General features: G+C 47.6%; 2 protein-coding genes across 13 annotated transcripts in view; one reads left to right on the plus strand and one right to left on the minus strand.

Moving 5' to 3' along the window:
- Nucleotides 1-870: 870 nt before the first annotated feature.
- SPAG4 (sperm associated antigen 4) lies at nucleotides 871-20,279 on the plus strand. Of its 9 annotated transcripts, none has more exons than XM_003411525.4 (12): nucleotides 1,097-2,398; nucleotides 2,912-3,016; nucleotides 3,360-3,426; nucleotides 3,618-3,679; nucleotides 3,935-3,978; nucleotides 4,282-4,307; nucleotides 4,416-4,524; nucleotides 4,764-4,839; nucleotides 4,981-5,096; nucleotides 5,384-5,551; nucleotides 6,220-6,309; nucleotides 6,426-8,116. In XM_003411525.4, the coding sequence occupies exons 1-12, from the start codon at nucleotides 1,921-1,923 to the stop codon at nucleotides 6,582-6,584; spliced, it is 1,500 nt and encodes a 499-aa protein (XP_003411573.2). In that variant the 5' UTR covers nucleotides 1,097-1,920; the 3' UTR covers nucleotides 6,585-8,116. The 9 variants fall into 9 exon arrangements, with proteins under 9 accessions (XP_064132101.1, XP_023405959.2, XP_064132102.1 ...); XM_010591642.3 differs by having other exon boundaries at nucleotides 2,197-2,379; XM_064276032.1 differs by having other exon boundaries at nucleotides 1,084-2,398; nucleotides 4,764-5,096.
- Nucleotides 9,522-21,855, minus strand: part of CPNE1 (copine 1) — a 38,157-nt gene continuing 25,823 nt past the window's right edge. For all 4 annotated transcript variants that reach the window (XM_064276035.1, XM_010591646.3, XM_023550193.2 and 1 more), the window contains 15 exons: nucleotides 14,836-14,964; nucleotides 14,565-14,744; nucleotides 14,340-14,414; nucleotides 14,180-14,251; nucleotides 13,959-14,039; nucleotides 13,702-13,791; nucleotides 13,511-13,597; nucleotides 13,274-13,360; nucleotides 13,123-13,182; nucleotides 12,913-13,046; nucleotides 12,753-12,807; nucleotides 12,452-12,503; nucleotides 10,421-10,554; nucleotides 9,983-10,219; nucleotides 9,522-9,856 (listed from right to left, as the gene is read on the minus strand). In XM_064276035.1, coding sequence (XP_064132105.1) covers nucleotides 9,716-9,856; nucleotides 9,983-10,219; nucleotides 10,421-10,554; nucleotides 12,452-12,503; nucleotides 12,753-12,807; nucleotides 12,913-13,046; nucleotides 13,123-13,182; nucleotides 13,274-13,360; nucleotides 13,511-13,597; nucleotides 13,702-13,791; nucleotides 13,959-14,039; nucleotides 14,180-14,251; nucleotides 14,340-14,414; nucleotides 14,565-14,744; nucleotides 14,836-14,964 — 1,614 coding nt within the window. In that variant the 3' untranslated portion in view covers nucleotides 9,522-9,715. The remainder of the gene's footprint in view (nucleotides 9,857-9,982; nucleotides 10,220-10,420; nucleotides 10,555-12,451; nucleotides 12,504-12,752; nucleotides 12,808-12,912; nucleotides 13,047-13,122; nucleotides 13,183-13,273; nucleotides 13,361-13,510; nucleotides 13,598-13,701; nucleotides 13,792-13,958; nucleotides 14,040-14,179; nucleotides 14,252-14,339; nucleotides 14,415-14,564; nucleotides 14,745-14,835; nucleotides 14,965-21,855) is intronic.

The raw sequence follows: 21,855 nt of genomic DNA on the forward strand, positions 1-21,855 counted from the left end.
TCATCCTGAGACCAGAAGAACTAGATGGTGCCCGGCTACAACCGAAGACGGCCCTGACAGGGAACACAACACAGAACCCATGAGGGAGCTGGAGAGCAGTGGGATGCAGACCCCAAATTCTCATAAGACCAGACTTAATGGTCTGACTGAGACCTGAAGGACCCTGGTGGTCATGGCCCCAAGACCTTCTGTTGGCCCAGGACAGGAACCATTCCCGAAGCCAACTTGTCAGACATGGATTGGACTGGACAATGGGTTGGAGAGGGATGCTGGTGAGGAGTGAGCTTCTTGGATCAGGTGGGCACTTGAGACTATGTTGGCATCTCCTGCCTGGAGGGGAGATGAGAGGGTGGAGGGGGTTAGAAGCTGGCAAAATGGACACGAAAAGAAAGTGGAGGGAGAGAGCGGGCTGTCTCATTAGGGGGAGAGTAATTGGGAGTGTGTAGCAAGGTGTACATGGGTTTTTGTGCGAGAGGCTGACCTGATTTGTAAACTTTCACTTAAAGCACAATAAAAATTTATTTAAAAAAAGAAGATACACAAAATTGTCTGAAAAATATTGAGCATATGTGCATTGTTCAGGACATAGGGTTCCTAGCTTAGGTGAATAACCCTTAAACTTTAAACAGATGTGCAATACTTTTGGTGAATGAAAGAATGAATATATCCCCTTGTCTGAACCCTTAATAAGTGGCGGTAACTATGTGTTGAGTACATTTCATGGCCATCCATAATCTTTCTATTTAATGATACCTCCTGTATGCAGGACTTGTCCTATGCCACCCTGGGGGTAGGGAGAGCAGCCACAGAGATGAATCAGATATGTTCTCTGTCTTCCATAAACTCCAATACCAAACAAAGCCTAGAAAAATTGCAAGCACCATCACAGTGGGAAAGGATAAGGGCTGGGGATCTCAGTGGGAGGAGATCAGAGGGGGTGTTTACAGTAGTCTCTGAAGTGTAGCAAACACTAAGAGTGAATACTGCTGAAGAAACTGACTAGTACCATTTGCCATCTAGTCAACCCCAACTCACAGGGACTCCATCTGTGTCATAGAAAAAATGTGTTCAGTGGGCTTTTTAAAGGCTGATTTTTTTGAAGTACATCAGCAGGCCTTTCTTCCCAGGCACCTCTGGGTGGACTCAAACCTCCAACCTTTCTGTTAGCAGCCTAACACATTAACCAATTGCACTACCCGGGGACTCCTCAGAGAGAGTGTTTAAAATGGGCTTTGAGGATAGTTGAGAGCAGAGATAGACATTCCAGGCAGCGGGGAGGAATGCAGGGTGTGTTCTGAGACATCTGATTTGTTCATTTTTGCCTGAGTACAAGGCGTGTATCAGGTAGCAGAAGCAGGTAAGATTAGACAGTCCGAGGAGTCTTGCTGTATAGCCTTGACCCAGAGACAAGGTCCCTTCTTATGCTTCTCCATTTCAGCTCTGGAGTTGGAAATCCCTGTTCTATTTCCTAGTTGTTGGGGGCTCAAATGAGTTTTGGGGGGTATAAAACATCAGACAAGATGGAAGAGTTCTGTTTTTGTAAGCAAGGTCCAGGTTAGATCCTAAGGCCCTCAGATACTGGGAGAAGGTTTCACCATCCCATTTGACAGATGGAGGAACTGAGACCCGAAAGAGTTCACAGTCAGGAAACGGCAGGGGCAGAGGGGAGGACCAGAATTCTTAGTTTGCAGTGTTTTGGCCTTCCTCTCCCACTGAGGAGAAAAATAAAGCAGGGAAGGGAGGCAGAAATTGTTCTATGCTGGGAGCAATGTTGGATGGGTTTTCAGGGAAGTGCTGTGATGTCATTGCTTGCTTTATAATGTCAGAAGAGATAAGACGGACTACCATGACTCCCCGTCACGCCAGGGCCATCTCTGTGACGCCCAGTTAGGACGTTACGCGGTGATTGTGGTCTCCTCTATGACGTCAGCAGCCAAGCCCAGAAACCGGGGGGAGAGGGCTGGGTCCAGCCGCGGGGCCCGCCGGCTGCACGCGGGGTCTGAGGGGTCCGGGCGGCGCGCACCGCCTGAGGGCCTTGGCTGCTGCGGCGGCGACTTTGGCGTCAGTGAGGGCAAGGCCCCAGTCAGGATGAGGCGGAGCCCCCGTCCGAGCTCCGCCGCTGCCCCGCACAAGCACACACCCAACTTCTACAGCGACAACGACAACAATTCAGTGAGCGCCACCTCGGGAGACAGCAGCGGGCACCGGTCAACTGGGCCGGGGCCCGGGGAGCCCGAGGGCAGAAGAGCCCGGGGCTCGAGCTGTGGTGAGCCCGCCTTGAGCGCAGGAGTGCCCGGAGGAACCACATGGGCTGGAAGCTCTCGGCAGAAGCCGGCGCCCCGGAGCCACAAGGGGCAGACGGCCTGTGGCGCGGCAACCGTGAGGGGCGGGGCCTCGGGTGCGGGCGGGGTCGAACCCGGGTAAGCGTGGGCGGGGGAGGGGGCCTAAGTGGGCGGGGCCTGGCCTGGAACCGGGATAAAATTTTGTCGGGGCACCTTCCGAGGGGAGGGGCCTGTAGGATCTGTGGCTGCAGGCACTAGATAAGGCCCCTTAGGGGCCGCGGCCTTGTGTGAAGGACGGTCCTGGGAAGGGGCGGGGAAAGTCCTGTGATTGGGCATCACTGAGGAGGCGCGGCCTCGATGTCAGCTCGAGGAGCCACCGCGGAAACGGGGCCGCACCGAGGCCTCGGGCTGGGGGCGGGGCCCCGGGCTGGGGGCGGGTCCAGCGTCTTGACTGCGCTCCCTGAGGGGCGGGGCCTCAGGGTGCTGAAAAAGACCTGGGATGCGGGTTCGGCGGGACCAAGGCCTGCGAGGCTGCCCTGCTTCTGGGCTGGGGAAGCTGAGGTGGGGTCTCGGGGAAAGAGTGGGCCTGCGATGCGCATGGCCCCAATGGAGCCCTTGGGCTCCCGCAGAACTGGCTGGGACTTCCGTAGTCTCTGAGGAGCAGCTCGACCTTCTCCCGACCCTGGATCTGAGGCAGGAGATGCCACCCCCGCGGGTGTCCAAGAGCTTCCTGAGTACGAGCAGACCAGCCCTACTCCCCTCTGGGCCTCCGGCTTCTCTCCCTGAGCGCCAGTGCTCATCTCTGAGACCCCGTTCTTGGTTCCGAGCCCCCATCCCATCTCAGAGCCCCCAGCCCTATTCGGAGACCTCTGCTCCCTCCCAGAGCCGGGTCCTGTTCTCTGCGTATCGAGCCGTTCTCCTAGGCCGTACCTAATTCTTGTAGCCCACGCCCTCTTCCTGAGCCCCAGGCCCTTCTGAGCCCCCCTTCCTTAACCCCTTCAGAGCCTAACCACCAACCCTCCTCCCCTCCCGCTGGGAGCCACAGCCCCTTCCCTGAGCGCCCTCTCCTCTCCTCAGATCAGCTCTTCCAGGTCCTGAGCGTGTTGTTATCCCTGCTAGGAGACGTGCTGGTCAGTGCGTCCAGGTCAGAGGGAGAGAAGGGGGAGCCCCAGGCCAGGGACTGTTCTTTGGCGGGGGGTGAGCTGCGGGGCCGCAGCGGCTGAGGCTTGTGCCCATCCAGACCTCGTGTTCGCAGGAGCTGGGTCCAGGACCGCGGGGTGGGGGCTAGGGGAGGTGACACGGGTCTGGGACCTCAGCCTCCCTCCGGTCCCTCAGGGAGGTCTGTTCCATCCGCTTCCTGCTCACGGCTGTGTCGCTGCTAAGCCTCTTCCTGGCCGGTAAGAGGGTGCTGATTTCCCTGGGCCCTGAGGGAGGCGACTCAGCCACAGCCCTGGGTTCTCGGGAGCCAAAATGCAGCCCGTTTTCTCCTGTGTCCCTCAGCGCCTTGCAGGCCCCCCAAGGCCCTCTAGTCCCTGCTCGGACCCCCACAGCCTGCCCCTGGCTAGACCCCTCAAGCCTCTTCCCTCCTCCCCGTCCCTTTATGCCGGAGAAACCATTTTCTTCCCTTCCCCTGAGACCTCCTCTTTCTCCAGCGCTCTGGTGGGGGCTCTTGTACCTGGTCCCTCCTTTGGAGAATGTGAGTGGGGACACTGTCCTGGGGGGCGGGTTGGCAAATCCTGAGCCGGGAGGCTTCTGGGAGGAGGGCAGTGCCGAGGCTGGAATCCTAAGGAAGGGCTGGATATGAGCCGGGGGTTCCTGAGGGATTGTGCCCAGAGGTGCTTGGGGGCCTCTGAGGCTGTGGTCCTGGGAGGTCAGGGAAGAGTGGGGGCGCACAGTCCTCAAAAACGGGGCACCGAATCTGGCTGCTCCGAGGCCAAAGTGGGGAGTCTGGGGAACAGAGAACTGAGCGGCGCTGTATTTGTCCCTTCCTCCCCACTAGGAACCTAAGGAGATGCTGACTATGAGGTGAAAGAGGGCGCCTGGGGTGGGAAATTGGGAGGCTTCAAGGTATTTATGTGCGGGACCCTACGGGGTGATGCGGAGCCAACCCCTCGGCACCAACCCCTCCTCCAGCGAGTACCACGAGCGCGTGCGCTCCCAGGGGCAGCAGCTGCAGCAGCTCCAGGCCGAGCTGGATAAACTTCACAAGGAGATGTCCAGCGTCCGCGCCGCCAACAGCGAGGTGAGCCGTGTACCCCATCCTGCCCTCCCGTGGGTGTCCAGGAGCCCGGCTCCGATGGCTTCAGCCCCCCGTGGGAAACCCCATGCGGATCCCGCTCCCCGGGTCCTGGAGCCCTGACCCTGAGCCTCACCCCAGAGCCTCGACCTCGTAGTTTCTTCCTGGGCCACAAAGTTCATTCCAGAGAGCCTAGTTCCCAGAGACCCCTGCCCACCCCCCAAACGCCTCCCTCGCTCTTTCAGAGAGTGGCCAAGCTCGTGTTCCAGAGGCTGAATGAGGACTTCGTGCGGAAACCGGACTATGCGTTGAGCTCCGTGGGTAAGGCCCAAAGACATCGGGCGACAGATTCACAGTCAGTGACACAGACTGACCTGCGGGAGGGGACAGAGCTGCAGACAGACCGTCCCCCAGCTGTCCGTCTGGCCCGGGAGCCTCATCTCCTTCTCTGCCCCGCTCCAGGAGCCTCCATCGACCTAGAGAAGACATCCCGTGACTACGAAGACGCAGACACTGCTTACTTCTGGAATCGCTTCAGTTTCTGGAACTACGCGCGGCCGCCCACGGTTATCCTGGAGGTGGGCTTCCAATCGCGTTCCCGGGATGGGACTGTGGGCGGGACGCTAGGGAGAGAGCCAGAGCCCGGGCTGCAGGCGGGGCCCGACCTTGCCGAGGTGAGACACTGAGCTAGGCCGAAGACGGCGTTAAGCTGAAGAAGAGACCTAAATTCTGGGAATTGGGGCTCTGGGAAGGAACCTCGGGACCAACGGAGGGCGGGGGCTGCCCGAGCCGGGCAACAGCCAAGCTGGGGAGGGCCGCAATCGCTCAGACCGAGGGTTCTGATGGTCTATCCGCCCGCCTACAGCCAGACGTGTTCCCCGGGAATTGCTGGGCTTTTGAGGGCGACCAGGGTCAGGTGGTGATCCGGCTGCCCGGTCGTGTACAGTTGAGCGACATCACCCTGCAGCATCCGCCACCCAGCGTAGCGCACACCAGGGGAGCCAACAGCGCGCCCCGCGACTTCGCAGTCTATGTGAGTGGGGCTGAGGCCAAGAAGATGAGGAATTGGGGCTAGATTTTACCTAGAAAGCAGCAGGTGGTCGTGGACACTATCGCCAATATCTGAGCCTATGCTTGCTCATCTATAAAATGGAGATGTCACCACTTGCCCCTCAGGGCTGCTGCAGGTTATAAATAATCACAACCACACCCAAGTGTTCGTTATGGCTTATCGAGGCTTAGTGTGTGCCCAGCCCTTCACATGGATTATGTCATTACATCCACACAACAACCTACGAGGTATTATCATCTCCCCTGTTACACTTTATTCAATTTTTGCCTGTAAATAGTGTGTTAAAACCATGAAAAAGTGCTAAATACATTTTGGACCAGAAAAAAAAAAACCACTTGTGACTGTGATTTACACAGGTTTTCAACTTCTGACAGTAGATGGTGTGTTAAGTCTACGAAAAAGAGGAAATTAGTGTTCAGAGCCGGGAAGTTACTTGTCCAAGGTCACACAGCTAATAACTGGACAGACTAAAATTCAAACCTTGTCTCTACATTGTACTGTCCCTAACACCAAAAAATACCTGAGAGCAGGTGTACAGCTGCTGAGTAGATAGTAGGTCCTCAGTAAAGCCATTTTCTCCCTCCTTCTACCCGTGCCTCACTGCTCTCCACTCACTCTTCACCCTCTAGGGCCTCCAGGTTGATGATGAGACTGAAGTTTTCTTGGGAAAATTTACCTTCGATGTGGAGAAATCTGAGATTCAGACTTTCCACCTGCAGGTGTGTTTGTCTCAGGGGATGGGTGTGCGGAGGGAGTGGGGCATCAAGGGAAGATGAGGGAGGGGGACAGCCCATAGGAGGATTCGGGCCCTGGCATGTTCCATTTGTCTCCCCAGAATGACCCCCCAGCTGCCTTTCCCAAAGTGAAGATCCAGATTCTAAGCAACTGGGGCCACCCCCGCTTCACATGCTTGTATCGAGTCCGTGCCCATGGCGAGCGAACCTCAGAAGGGGCAGGGGACAGTACCACAGGGGTCACTGGGGGGCTCCATTAAACACACTGATGATTGGAGTAGAGTGGAGGTCTGTGCTGAAGGAATCTGGATCAGTGCTGGGGGGTGCTCTGTTGGAGGCCTTGGTTGCCTTTAGCATATAAGTATGGTGGGGATCTGCCTCCCAATACACCCTCCTTTCTTGGAGAAGTTCATGTCAATGTAATAGCAGCAGCTCACATTTATGGAGTGCTTACCATGTGCTAGAGAAAGTGCTCTGGACATTATACACATCACCTAACTTAATCCTCACAATCAAAGAGGGGGAAACCACTCAGGAAACTTACTGAAGGTCACACAGTGAAGAGCAGAGCCAGAGCAGGACCAGGACTGCCTTCCTCCAGAGGCCATCCTCTTTAACTGTAGAGCTGCCAGTCTGCCTGGAGCCAAATTTATGCTCTGCAATCCCTACGCTCGACCTCTTGAAAAGTCCCCCAATCCCTGCTAGGTGCATAATGAGGTGAGGGGGAACTACCCTCTTTTCAGACAAACACAAAAACTGAAGAGACTTGAGAACCTGTCGGAAGCTTGTGAGTCAGAGCTGATGCAGCCCTGGTAGCCCTTTCTCATATTGTCTTTATTGAGACCTGAGTGCCTGTCCCTCTGCCAGGCACGGTGTAGGTGGTCTGGTGTTCAAGAGTCACTGCCCTCAGGAAGCCTGATCAGAAAAAGAAGATGCTCCAGGAAACAGGACAGTTCATTTAGAGATCTAAGAAATCTTCACTCTGAGGGTTGAAAGTAGAATTGGAGGACTAGGGGATGAAAGAAACAGGCATCAAAGAATTGAGTTCTACCTGTGCCGAGTGCAGGAAAGAGGGACCACCATGAGGAAAAGAATGCTCAGCAACTTGGCTAACAATGTTAGGATGCTTCCCAGTGTGTTCATGTTTTAGAAGAATGCACAGACTATTAACAGTAGTTACACATCTAGGAAGTAAAATTGAGATGTCTAAATATGTGGGGGTAGAACATTTATCCATGTTTGAATTGTTGGGGTATTTTTGTAATCTGAAGACAGAGAAGAAAGTATTCTATCCGGGGCTGTCAAAGCCTAAGGTCAGACATGTGAACCAGTAAGGCCTCCCAGAGGCAGTTTCGCAGTAGAAACCAAAAGCCTTGAAGCTTTTTATATTCTTTGATCACAGCAATGCCATTTCCAAGAATGTGTCCAAAGGATACGTAGATGTATTCAAAAGATAATACTTATCAAGGATATTCATCACACTGTTGTTTATAGAGAAAAGATAGGGAACTTAGCATCCAAGTAGATAAATTACACTACAAAATGAGAGTCAATAGAAATGGTAATATAAGGCAATGTTTAATGTCATGGAATGTAATTAATGATATACGGTTAATTTTTTTAAAAAGCAAGCTATTTGGCATACATAAAAAATTTAAAACTTCCTATTAAGAGTTCTATATACCAAAGGACACTGTAAATGAAAAGACAACAACCTGGAAGGAAATACTTTAAACATATATAAGGCTAAGAGTTAACCAGAATAAAGGCTGGAACAAAAAAAAAAAAAAAAGAGAGAAAGAAAAAGCTATGAATAGGCCACTACTCAAAAGAAATATAATTCACAAATATATGAAATGATACCTTGCCTTCATAATTAAATTCAAACAAAAGATCTTTTTTTTTTGGCCTGTCAGGTTAACAAAAGAGGTAAGCTGACCATAACTTTTGTTATGGAGGGCAATTTGATAATATTAAAATTATAAATAACATTTCCACTTCTAGGAACAAATTCTTTAGAAATATTCCTGTACGTATATAAAGATAAATGTGCAAGGATGCTCATAACACCATTACTTATAGAACAAGAGTGGAAGTGACTCATTTCTCCATCAATAAGGGATTGGCTAAATAGGCTATGGTATATTCACAGCATAGAAATAATATGTAGGCATTAAAAGATAATATGTACGCAATAAGTTCGGATGGATAAAGATACTCAAAACATATTAAGTAAAAACAAGGTGTAAGCAGTATGTCTAATATCCAATTTTGGAAAAAAAAATTTTTTTGGAAACCTATACTAAATTGTTAATTATCTGTCAGACATATCTGATGGGGGCCCTCACCTGCTCCATCACCTATTTCTGTAATACTCAAAATTTGTGCTAACTAGCATGTATTACTTTTAAAATTAGAAAAAAAATTAAAGTATGCTGCAAAAGCAGTGTGTGCAATACCCTATTTTTGTACAATGAAAACATGCAGACTATCGATATGCTTAGAGAAAGCCTGAAAGATTACACCAAATGTTTTATGGGAATATGGGAGTTTTGGTGATAACTTATTTTCTATGCATACAATGAATATAAATTAACTAGCTATTAAAAAATTTCAGGCTTGTAGCCTATCTTTACACTGCTCCCTCCTACAGGAAGTCTAACATAGCCCTTGCTTCGTCTAAAACTCACCCTTCCCTCAACCATTGCCTCTTCCTATGAGGCTTAGCACTCCCCACTATGTCTATGTTCTGTGTTTGGCTTACATTCAATCTTTGTATTTCCAAAAATAGCATCAATGTCTCTGTTTGGCTAGTAATGCCCAGTGTAATGATACTATTCTTTGACTGGGGCTACTGTGCTAGAAGGAGCCCTGGTGGTGCAGTAGTTAACTGCTTGGTTGTCAATGCAAAGGTCCGTGGTTTGAACCCACCAGCCACTCCATGGGAGGAATATGTGGCAGTCTGCTTCAGTAAAGATTACAGTCTCGGAAACCCTATCGAGCAGTTCTATTCTGTCCTATAGGGTTGCTATGAGGCAGTTCTATTCTGTCCTATAGGGTTGCTATGAGTCGGAATCTACTTGACGGCAAAGGGGTATCATGCTAGCAACATCCTTCATTCAACAACCCCTGACATAAACATGGCTAACAGCAGCCTCTCACCCAAAAACACACAGAGCAATAGCAAAGCAGTGGTCTTTCTTGTTTCTTGGTCTTTATTGAATGAGAGGCACCAAGGACAGGAAATTGGGATCAAGAGCAGCAATAGCAGGAGCAAGTATAAAATATAAAATGCTAGCACTGGGGTGTGTGTACAGGGTTGGACCATGGCCCAAAGGACTTTTGGGGATACAGGATTGAGGACTGTCCACAGCCCATCCTTCAAGGGAACCTAGGCCTGGGGGACTTGTGCAGGGCCCTTAGCTGGGGGTGGAAGTGGCTTGGATGGGGCCCAACCTTGGGCCTTGAAGTAGGAGACTAGTTGTGTAGGCACTTCTGCGAGCACAGTCTGCGCCAACGCCTCCCGAGGGGCCTGCCAGGAGAAGAGGGGCGAGGTCAGTTAGGGTCCATAACAGCCTCCCAAGGTCTACATTTTATGGGGTCAAAGGGCAAATACATCTCGGGCCTCCACCTTACATCAAGGAGGGGCCCTACTCACATTCTGGAAGCGGCGATAGGGCACAAACTGCACTATGTCACGGGCAGCTGCCTCTCCAGAGCGTGTATGCAGGGGCCCACCATCAGCATCCAGCTGCTCCATGGCCTCGAAGTCTGCACCGCCCACACCCACGATAATCACTGACATGGGCAGGTTGGAGGCACGTACCACAGCCTCACGTGTGGCCTCCACATCTGTCACAGCACCGTCGGTCAGCAGCAGCAGCACGAAGTATTGCTGGGGGTAAACCCATTCATATACCAAGGCTGATCCTCCCAGCCCTTGTAGACAGCTCACAATGCCCCTCTCCAAAAGAACACCCATCCAAAATATTAAAAAAAAAAAAAAACAGCCACACATTCCCACACTGACAGGAAGTCCCTTGACCAGGACCATCCCCACCACCCATGTCCCATCCCCACCACCCATGCCCCATACCGAGGCAGTCCTTTCATGTGCAGCCTGAGCTGCAAACCTGGCCACGTGGTTGATGATGGGTGCAAAGTTGGTAGGGCCATAGAGGCGAACTTGAGGCAGGGCTTGACGGTAGGCATCCACAATGCCCTGGATGCCTGCAGAGAAAGAGGGCAAAAAATACTGTAAATCCCTGGGGACAGTGTGTGAGTCACAAGTCCTGAGATCTTGGGTACACTCCTGTAACTCAGAGTACCTAACCCTAGCTTACAAAGGTTCAGAGAGACTTGCCCTACTCGCAGCCTGAATTAAAAACCAGGTTAGAGGGGTCCTATATCAGATTATAACCTACTTAATAAAATAAAATCCATTTAATAACATTAATAGTGGAGAAGGAAAAGCTACTGAGAAATGTAAAAGGAGGAACTACAAAATAATGACAGTCACAGAAATTACTGATTTAGGCAAGGACCATCAATGGATGCTAAAACTAGATGCTGAAAGTTGAGTAACCAGACATTTACATAGCCTCAAAGACACTAATTAATTACAAAGGGAAAAACAGTGCTTGTATAATAGAGAAAGCTGTTAGACAGTACCTCAACCACTCAACCAAGTGGTCAAAGTTAGCATGACTGGTAACGGGACAAACCAACACCGTATGCCTTCTGATATGACGCACTGAGAAGGACACACAGCATCCATTCTGTGGTATTCCCGTCAAAAATGCAAAGTCTGAATCTAATCATGAGGAAATACCAGGTAAACCCAAATTTAGGGATATTCTATGAATTATCTGGTCTATACACTGTCACGTAAGACATGAAGAACTTTTCCACATTAAAAGATAGGACAACTGAATGCAACGCGTGATCCAGGATTTTCTTTTGCTGTAAAGACATTATTAGAACAACTGGCAAAGTGTGAATAAATTCTATAGATAAAAGTATTGTATTGATGACAATTTCCTGTTTTTGAAAATTATACTATGGCTATGTAAGATAATGTCCTTGATTTTAGGAAATACACACAAGTACTTAGGATGATGAAAGGTGCAAAGTTGGTGAGGCTACAGAGGTAAACTTTGGATCAGGGCTTATTCTCTGCAACTTATTCTCGAACATTTCAGGGGAAGGGGGAAAAAAAATACATATATAAAAACCAAAACCAAACCTGTTGCTGTCGAGTCGATTCTGACTCGTAGCGACCCTAAAGGACAGAGTAAAACTGCCCCATAGGGTTTCCAAGGAGCGCCTGGTGGATTTGAACTGTGAAGCTTTTGGTTAGCAGCCGAGCTCTTAACCACTGTGCCACCAGGGCTCCATATATATATATATAAAATGCAAAGCAAATACGGTAAAATGTTAACCTTTGGGGAATCTGGGTGAAAATAAACAATAGCCCCTGTGACCCAGACCCTGATCCCTGAGCTCCATGACCTCAACCCCATGACTATTCTTGCAACTTTTCTCTAAGTCTAAATTTATGTCAAAATAAGATAACATTAAAAAATCCAGATCTGATCAAGTCAGGTCAAGTTTTCCACTTCAGCTTGTTGCCTACCTGGAGGCGCTGGGGAACCACAAGGTCAGAAAGCACCAGTCAGAGGCAGGGTTTGGCCACCCCCTAGACAAAAGGGCTTGGGGGGACTCAGGCAAAAAGTACCGATACCCTGAGTCCTCCAGGACTCATCTGGGGCCAACAGCACAGACTAATAATAATATAACAGCTGCCATTTTCTAGAGGGCATTTAATATGTGCTAGGCTCACTGTGTCAAACTTACTGCTTTACATGTATCCTTTCCTTGAATGTTCAATATCTTTACGATTTTGCCTTATTGTGAAACCAAAGTACACAGAGGCTAAGCAACCTGCCCCAAGTCAAATGTTTACCAAGTGGCAAGACAAAGATCTGAACCCAAACAGTCTGACTCCAGAGGCCTAGTTCTAAAACCACTCCTCTGGACAATGGGGTCAGGTATCTGCCCTCCAACTCTTCCTTGCCTACCCAAGTTTGGCTCTCTAGATGTGGATAGTTCTGCTTCTGTGACTTACCTGCACAATAGGGGTTACTGGGGTTGAAGTTCAAAGCAAATTCGTGGGAAACCTGAGGGTGAGAAAGAAAATGAGGTTCTTCCCCCCATGACTTCCTTTATGCCAAGGAAAAGGGCACTATGGCATGTACTGAGCATCTTACAAGAGATACTTAGTACTTGCTGCATACATGCCTACAGGGATGTACCCCTGTATCTCCACATAATTCTGGTTGCCAGGCAGCAAGTAAGTTAGATGCATCCCCCAAAATCAGAAACTTGAAACTAAAAACAGGAGTAGGGAAGAAGAAGGGAAAGCTCACCTGCCAGTCAGGGGGCACCTGGGCCCCAAATCCAAATGCTGGGAACAGCTTGTCCCTGTGGGAGGACAGTGAGTTGGGAAAGAGGCAGTGAGGGGAGTGTGAGACCAGAGGCTAAAGTATCTGCTGGCAGTGTGGATGGGCAAGAAAACTAGTTACTCACGAGTCATAGTCCTGAACCACACTGCCCACACTCCACAGTGCTGTAAGGTACTCATTGACACCTGTTGGGCTCAGGTAGTGCAGGGAGTCGGGTGAGGAGGGGTCTCCATTTGAGCCAGTGAAGTCCACACCTACCTGGGAGATGAGAAGGGGCTCTGAAGGTAACCTTAAGCCCCAGACCTGCCCTCTTGCCCCTGGTACGGCAACTTACAGTGAAGTTGATTTGACAGCCTCCCATCACATAGTCCAAGAAGGAATACTCTGTTTCTACCTGCAGATAAAGCCAGGGTCATGGCTGGGGTGATAGGGGTTAAGGACATGGAGCTCAAGGGTCAGAGGTTGAGTCACACGGGTTGTTTCACCTGGCAAGTCTTGATACAGATAGTTCCAGAGTTCTTGTAGCTTTTCTTTTTCTGTTGCTTCTCAGGGTGAATGCATTCAAAGATGGCCTGGTGAGGAAAGAAAAATTAGGGTAGGAAGCTCCCAGAGCATCAACCGAGGACTTAAGTTGCCTGCCCCACCCCCCCCCCGCCCCATTCTCCCTGGGACTGCAGTCCTCTAGGCCCACCTTGACATCCCTAAGCATGGCCGGCACTCACTGGGACTGATTGGAGCTGGGCCAGGCTAGTGTGGAAAGTGCCAATGAGGTCATGTGAGCCATCACTGTCATAGTCTAAGCATCGCACCTGGGGGAAGTCATGTGTGTATTTAACTACTAGGAGACAGGTGAGTAAGCCCCTCCCCAGGCGTCTTGCATCTGTTCAGTCCACTCAGGAGGCAAGCTCCTCACCTGGATGGGTGCGCTGGGTTCTCCCCCACAGAAGTGCTGAAGGGGAACTGAGAAGCGCTTCCATGTAGGGTTCAGGTTGTTCTTGATTACCTGAAGGTGGAGGGCAAGGCCTCCAGTGAGCTCTGTCCTGTCCCATGGGGAGTTGCCACCATTCCCTACCCACCTGCAGTTCCTTTCTCCATGTGTTTCAAACCTTGGTCCCAGGCCCAAGGAGACTCTCTCCTATCCCACCCTACCCAATCCCAGGGGTCTCACACCTCAGATCTGTATGTCAGGTGCCATTTCCCGTCACCCTGGCGGAAGAACTCCAGGAATGGGTCCGATTTTCCTAGGAAGTCCTGCCAACGCCACAGAGACCCCAGTTATAAGGTTCAAGGAGAGATGACCACTATGCCAGCCCTCTATCCCACTTCTCCCCCACATACATCATCCCTGTGCCCTTATTCCTGGAACCCTAGGGCATCTCTTCCAGACACACCTTCTTATCTAGATTTCTGGCCTCCACCTCCATGGTTACTACACGATTGTCCTTCAACTCTTGAGCTGAGACCTAGGTTGCGGAGGCAGGAGACTATATCACTCACGAATCCCTCAATGATATAATCCTTCACCCCCACCCTTACTGAGTTCTTCCTTACCGTGACGGTCCCCCGCCCAGCAGGTTTTCCAGCCTTCAGCATCAAAGGTAGAGTCAGTATCTGGCTGGACACAATCTAGGGCAGGGCAGGGGTAGGGGGTCAAGATCTGGGGCATGGTTAGGTTAGGTCCTGCTTGCTATTCCCAAGTTCCAAGCAGGCTGAGTTGTCTGACAGCATTCTTACAGAACCCAGGTCTCAAGGTTCGCAATCCCTGGCCCTGCATACCTGACCCAGGGAACACTCAGCTCCCCCTAGGAAGTCATCATCCCTCAGTTCAGGTGTCTTGTTGTCTATGTCATAGATGCCAAAGCGGAGCTTTTGAACTGTTTCAAAGTGGTACTCAAGTTGCAGGGTCTTGGAGAACTCGGGGCTTGAGCAGTTCCGTACTCGCTCGGTCCGGCCAAGCTGTAGGCATAACCCAATAAGCATTATAGTTACCAACCCTATCAACACACTGCTAGCCTCCCTCCACAACCTCAACCCCCCCAGTTCTCACCTCAGTCCAGTTGCCCCCTCCCACATCCTGTAAAAGAACGCAGAGTGGGTCCGACTTGGAGCCGATGTCTTTGTCAATGAGGTGGTCACAGGAAATGGACAGCTGAACCAATGTCACGCAGTGGGCCATCTGGGAAAAAGGAATCAGGTCAAGCACCAAGGGCCCTTCTCCACCTTTCCCTGACTGTGGGGCTCACCTTACGAGGGCCAAGAGCCTTTGCCCAGGCAGGGTTGAGCCCATATCCACCCCTAGCACACCCAAAGAACAGAAATCTCTACAACCTCCATGTCTCCAACCCTCTGATTGCGCTTCATGGGACAGGAGATGGACAAACCGTGGTCCAAGAACATGATGGGAAAATATAAAAAAAGTATATTGGCCTCCATCTACAACTTAGACCCCCAAGCTAGTCTTCACTTTAAAATTAATCCTTACTCCAATGTTGTTACGTGCCACTGAGCCAGTTCTGACTCATAGAGACCCTATGTACAAGACCCTACGTCTAAGAGAAATTGCCCAGTTTTGCACCATTCTTATAATTGTTGCTATGTTTGAGCCCATTGTTGCAGCCACTGTGTTAATCCATCTCATCGAAGGTCTTTATTTTTTGCTGACCCTCTACTTTACCAAGCATGATGTCCTTCTCCATGGACTGGTTGGTTCTGATAACATGCCCAAAGTACGTGAGATGAAGTCTCACCATCTTTGTTTCTAAGGAGCATTCTGGCTGTACTTCTTCCAAGACAGATTTTGTTCATTCTTCTGGCAGGCCATGGTATATTCAATATTCTTCACCAACACCATAATTCAAAGGAATCAATTCTTCTTCAGTCTTCTTTATTCACTGTCCAGCTTTCGCATGCATATGAGGTAACTGGAAATACCAGGCACACCTTAGTCCTCAAAGTGGTATCTTTGCTTTTTAACACTTTAAAGAGGTCTTTTGCAGCAGATTTGCCCAATGCAATATGGCGTTTGATTTCTTGACTGCTGCTTCCATGTGTGTTGATTATGGAGCTAAGTAAAATGAAATCCTTGACAACTTCAACGTTTTCTCTGTTCATCATCTTATCTCTTACTGGTCCAGTTGTGAGGATCTTTGTTTTCTTCATGCTGAAGTCCAACCCATACTGAAGGCTGTAGTCCTTAGTAAGTGCTTCCAGTACTTTTCAAGGTTGTGTCATCTGCATATCGGAGGTTGTTAATGAGTCTTCCTCCGATTCCAATGCCTCATTCTTCTTCATATAGTCTGGTTTCCTGTTTTATTTGCTCAGCATACAGACTGAATAAGTATGAAGGAACACAACCCTGATGTACACCTTTACTGATTTCAAACCGCACAGTATCTCCTTGTTCTGTCTGAATGACTGCCTCTTTGGTTTATGTACAGGTTCTGTATAAGCACAATTAAGTGTTCTGGAATTCCCATTCTTTGCAACATTATCCACCATTTGTTATGATGCACATAGTTGAATGCCTTTGCATAGTCAGTAGAACACAGGTAAACATCTTTCTGGTATTCTCTGCTTTCAGCCAAGATCCATCTGATATCAGTAATGGTATCCCTCATTCCACATCCTCTTCTGAATCTGGCCTGAATTTCTGGCAGTTCCCTGTCAATGTACTGCTGCAACCATTTTTGAGTGATCTTCAGCAAAATTTTACTTATGTGTGATACTAATATTATTCGATAATTTCCACATTCTGCTGGATCACCTTTCTTTGGAATAGGTATAACTACAGATCTCTTCCAGTTGGTTGACCAGGTAGCTGTCTTCCAAATTTCTCAGCATAGACAAGTGAGCATTTTCAGCGTACTGTCTGTTGGAACATCTCAATTGGTATTCTGTCAATTCCTGGAGCCTTGTTTTTCACTAACGCCAATAATGGTCCCTAAATCCGGACTCCAACCTTGATTTCCACAGAGACCAATACCTCTCACTCTGGCCCCCTTACTGGCCCCAGCTCAGACCCTAATTCAAGTTCCAATTCCAACATTGTCCCAAGTGCCCCAGATACTGCTCCCCAAAAAGATACTTCCTCCAATGATTTCCCACTAACCCTGCATCTTGAGGTAGAGTTATGATCTCTTCCCACTGGTTCTCCTAGTCACTAATAAGCTACTCATATCCCATTCCTCACTATTCCCACTGCCACTAACCTGTCCAAGTCATCGTCTCCCACCTGGTTTATAGCATTAGCTTGGTCTCGCTATTCCACACCATTCCCATCCCACAAGCTATTCTCAATACAGCAACCAGGGCTATCCTTTTAAAACATAATATGGGTCATGTCATAATGGCCCAAACTCTCTAAAGATTTGCCATTGCTCTTAGAAGAAATCCAAACTTTACCATGGCCTACAAGGTCCTGAAAGATCTAGATTTCTCTAACCTGATCTCCTAACACTTTTGTTTACTCCATTCTGGCCACACTATTCTCCTTGCTTGCCATTCCTAAGAAGAGTAAGCTTTTTTCTACCCCCAACTCTCTGCAGTATCTGGAATGTTCCTCACCCAGATAACCCATATGGCTTGCTACTCCCTCAGTTCCTCCACATCTTTATTCAAAATCATCTTTTCCATTACGCCTTCCAACTGATCTAAAATTGCAATCGTACGGCCACTGACATGTCACATAGCCCTTTTCTAATTATTTTTTCTCTTTAACATTTATTACTATTTAACATATTACATGTATTTTGTTATTCATGTCCCCCACTAGAATGTAAACTCCATGAGGGAAGGGATATTTACATGTTTTGTTTATTGTTCTATCCCAAGCACCTAGACAATATGCCGAATGAAAACTAAAAGGCCATTTCCAGCCCCAGCTCCGAGCCCATCCAGTTCCAAACTGACTGGCTTCAATCAATCAATCAGCACTGAGTGTCTCCAATTCACTGATTTCATCTGTTGGAAACACTCCCCTCTTGCAAGGGTCACTATGGTAACTCCCCTGTTAGTCCTTCCTCTTACAGCCACCGTAACAATCATCCTCAAACCCTTCACTATCTCTGTGACCCCTCGGACTTATACACCTGCATGGTATCTACACCAGGGACACAAACAAGGTTAGATTGCTCACTGAGCATGACTCAACATTCAAGGTTTCCCAGCAGTATACCTCAGAATGCCTCCAGCCTCAGCCTCCCCTACAGTGACCCTTACTTTCTCCCTCCCCCACCCAGCCCAGTCACTGTCAGTCCAATCTCGGTAACTCATGGTCCCCCATTTGGAATGCTGCTATCAACCAAAACTGGAATGATTCTTATAATTCACCTTGCTTCATATATTGCTCGTTCATAGGAGCTCTGCTTGAATGCATCCAATGATGGAAAACCCACCACTCTTGCAATTCACTAATCAGAAAGTCCAGGTCCATAAAGTCCTACCTCAAACTGACTCAAATCTGTTGAATTCTCACTTCTACCCATTAGTCTTGTTTCTTCCCCAGTCTACAGTTACATAGGAGAGCCTATTCCATCTCCCTACAAGGACCCATCTGATACTTGGAAGCAGTAAACAATCCCAGTTAAAATCATCCGGTTCTTTTAGCTGGTGCTTTTAGAATGTGGCCTATAGGCTTCTGACCATCCTGATCATCCTCTTGGAAGATGAACACCTACTCCCAAGAGAGTCAGCCTACAACTTCATCCAAATCACAACCTGATCTCCATGCTTCTCATCTCATGTTCTCTAAGACAATATTTACACAGTAGAGACAAATGAAAAAGAATGCTCATTTCACTGTTGTTGAGAATAGTGAAATACTAGACACAGTTTAAAAGTTCATCAATTATGTGGTGACTAAAGGTCCTGGGTGGCACAAAATGGTTTGCACTTGGCTACTAGCTGAAAGGTTGGTGGTTTGAACCCACCCAGTGGTTCCACGGAAGAAAGGCCTGGTGATCTGCTTCCATAAAGATTATATCCAAGAAAATCCTATACAGGTCTCCTCATGGAGTCACCATGAATCAGAATCAACTTGATGGCAACAGGTCTGGTTTATTTGCAAATAAATTATGGTACATCTAAACAATGGAATGCTGAGAAGCAGCTAAAAAACAAGGCAAAGGTATATTGATATTATATGAGAAAATAATGTAAAAAAATAGTAAGAAGGATAAGATTCCATTTTAAACTTCAACTGTATGCATATGTAGATAAACTGGATTTGAATACGTATATAAAAAAATACACACAGAGATAAGTCGAAGAAGACACTCCAAATAAATGCAATCTTAGGTATCTCTGGGGAGTGTAATGAAGGTGAGACTTTTATATAGTGTACACACTTATTATTTCAACATTTTATACTGTTATTTTGTATTTTTAAAGGACCTCATCTGCTTTTTCCTCCATTCAGGCTCTGGGTCCTCTTGACTATTCATTCTAAAAACTTCTAAGTGTCTACCTAACTTCAAGCCTCATTGTCTCTTGCCTCCTCCCTAGCACTGCCATCCTTGATGCCAGCTTCCAGAGTCTCATCTCTAATTAGAAGCCCTATACAGCTGCCCATGATCCTGAGGTTCAGAGCCAAACTCTCTAGCAGAGCCACCTTGTTACACAATTCCAGAGGGCACATTCGCATAGAATTTAGTAGTTGTACATGATGGTCCTGCATCCCTAGTTCAACCTTCAAAGCCCTTCCCAGACTGCCACCTGTCCTACCTCCTGCCATTTCCCCACCCACCCTACCATCCCAAACTATTTCTGGTTACACACACACACACAAAAACACATAGGTACCTCTTTCCTGCCTATCAAATATCTTCTCATCTAAGATTCTGCTAAGACATTATTCCTTGATGAAACACTGACCATCTTCCCCAAGTAGAATTTTATTACCTCTCCTCTAGATGACTGCAAAGATTTCCTCACCAGTCTCTCTGCAACCACACATACCTGTGTGTTTATTTGCCAACCAGCAACCAGGGTAAATTAGACCACTTCATTGCTCTGCTTAAAACTCTTGTAATGGCTTCCCAAAACACTCAAAATCCAAAGTTCTTAACACAGTCTACAAGGCCAGGCAAGACCTGGCCCTGGCCTATTTAATCATCTAGCCACCCTTCTTCTTGCCCACTTTGCTCTAGGTTGGCCTTTCTGAACGACGACAACAATCTCATTCTCCCATCTCAGGGCACCTCTGCACTGACTCCCAGAAAATAAGCTGTGCAGGAGCAGAATCATGTCTGGTTTGTCCAGCTCTGTATCTCCAGCGCTGACCCTATAGTAAGTACTTGGTAAATACCCCATGACTGACTTAAGTGTTTAAACCACTAAAGCATTATTTTGATTTCTGTTTACCCCCATAAACTATGGGCTCCTTGGGACTAGGGCTAGGTATTATCTCTATTTTCCCAATACTAGCGCTTACAGGGTCGCTATGAGTCAGAATCGACTCGACAGCAGTGGGTTTGGTTTTTTTTTAGTGCTTAGCACATAGTTGGTACCCATAACCATTTGCTGAACAAACGGCTTTTCCTAAACTCAAAAGTTCAGGTCTTTTTCATTTGAATACTCAGCAGTAAATCTTCTGTATCCTCACTCTGAAAAATTAAGCTTTAAAATTTAAATGCAGGACTCCTACAACTCAACACTAAATGACAGTCCAATTAAGATATGGGCAAAAGATTCATCAGACACCTCATAAAGTAAAAGTGATGAATCAGCAATAAGCATAAGAAAAAGTGACCAGCAGCATCAGTCATCAGGGAAATGCAAATTAAAGTCAAAATGAAATACTATTACATGCCCACCACAATCGCTAAAATTTAACATGGAATGTTGGTGAAGACATGGAACTCTCACACACTGTTAGTGAAAGGAGTAAATACACTACTTCAGAAAAGGCCTGGCAGCATATTAGAATAGTAAACATACATGTCACCCAAGAGCAATTCCACTCCTAGGTTTTTATCCAAAAGAATTGAAAATGTTATGTCTATAAAAAGATTTATACAAGAATGTTCATAGTAACTTTATTCATAATAGCAAAAAAAAAAAAAAAAAACTTGAAACAGCCCAGGTGCCTATCAAGATGATAACAGATAAATAAACCATGATGTATTTATATAATAGAAAACTACTCAGCAATAAAAAGAAGCAAACTACTAATATCTGCAATATGGATGAATCTGAGGGATAAAATACATAGATTTCATTTATGAAGTTCTAGATTAGACAAAACTAATCTACAGTAGAAAAAAGTCAGAACAGCGGTTACCCCAGAACCCGGGGCTGTGGGAGGAAAGAAAAGTTCTATGTCTTGATAGGAATGTGAGTCACAGCAATGTCTGCATTTATCATTTTTATCTAACGGTACAATGAAGGGGTATATAGTTTATTGCATATAAATACTACGTCCCCCCAAAAATACCCATAAGCAAATATTGAACTCGAACTAAAGCATGTAAATATTTAGGGGTGAAGTATACTAATGCCTGCAACTTCTCTGAAATGCATTCAAAAATGAAATTATTGAATCAGCACATATAGGGTAAAATATAGAAAAAATATATAGAATCTAAATAGTAACTATATATGTAGTTTCTGCACAACTTTTTCAACTTCTCAGTATGTTGAAAGTTTTCATAATAAAATGCCGGGAGAAAAATACAGGAATGTTGATCCCTGCTAAGATTCTGTTGTGAACTACAGAAGTATTAGCAGTGATTACCTGTGGTAGTGAGATTACAGGCAACAACTGGGGCTGCTGCCTTTTCCTCACTCCATGACTTCTCAGAGATCCCCAGAGAGGCTCTGGTCTGAGCCAAACGCATGCAGTGAGCCAGGAGCTACTTCCTATGCCAGGCTTCAATTTGTGGGGGAGGACTGGGGCATTCTTCCCTAGTCTACTACCAAAGCTGGTCCAGTTCCATCCTTTTTCAGTCTCTTCTTTGAACTTGGAATTTCTTGGGCACATGTGTACTTCAGTATCACATCTGGGGCTGGCCTCTCACTGATGCCATTACATTGCGCTGGGGTCTACTCTGAGGACAGCAACCATGCTGCA

Source organism: Loxodonta africana, chromosome 24, assembly GCF_030014295.1.
Source record: "Loxodonta africana isolate mLoxAfr1 chromosome 24, mLoxAfr1.hap2, whole genome shotgun sequence".
In the NCBI taxonomy this organism is placed as follows: Eukaryota; Metazoa; Chordata; class Mammalia; order Proboscidea; family Elephantidae; genus Loxodonta; species Loxodonta africana.

Bases quoted from the DNA above. Each gene is read 5' to 3' on its own strand.
- SPAG4 (XM_023550188.2), top strand. From the start codon at position 1,921: ATGACGTCAGCAGCCAAGCCCAGAAACCGGGGGGAGAGGGCTGGGTCC. The intron at 5,097-5,383 runs GTGGGCTTCCAA...GCCCGCCTACAG, and splicing joins CGCCCACGGTTATCCTGGAG to CCAGACGTGTTCCCCGGGAA. The intron at 5,552-6,219 runs GTGAGTGGGGCT...TTCACCCTCTAG, and splicing joins CCCGCGACTTCGCAGTCTAT to GGCCTCCAGGTTGATGATGA.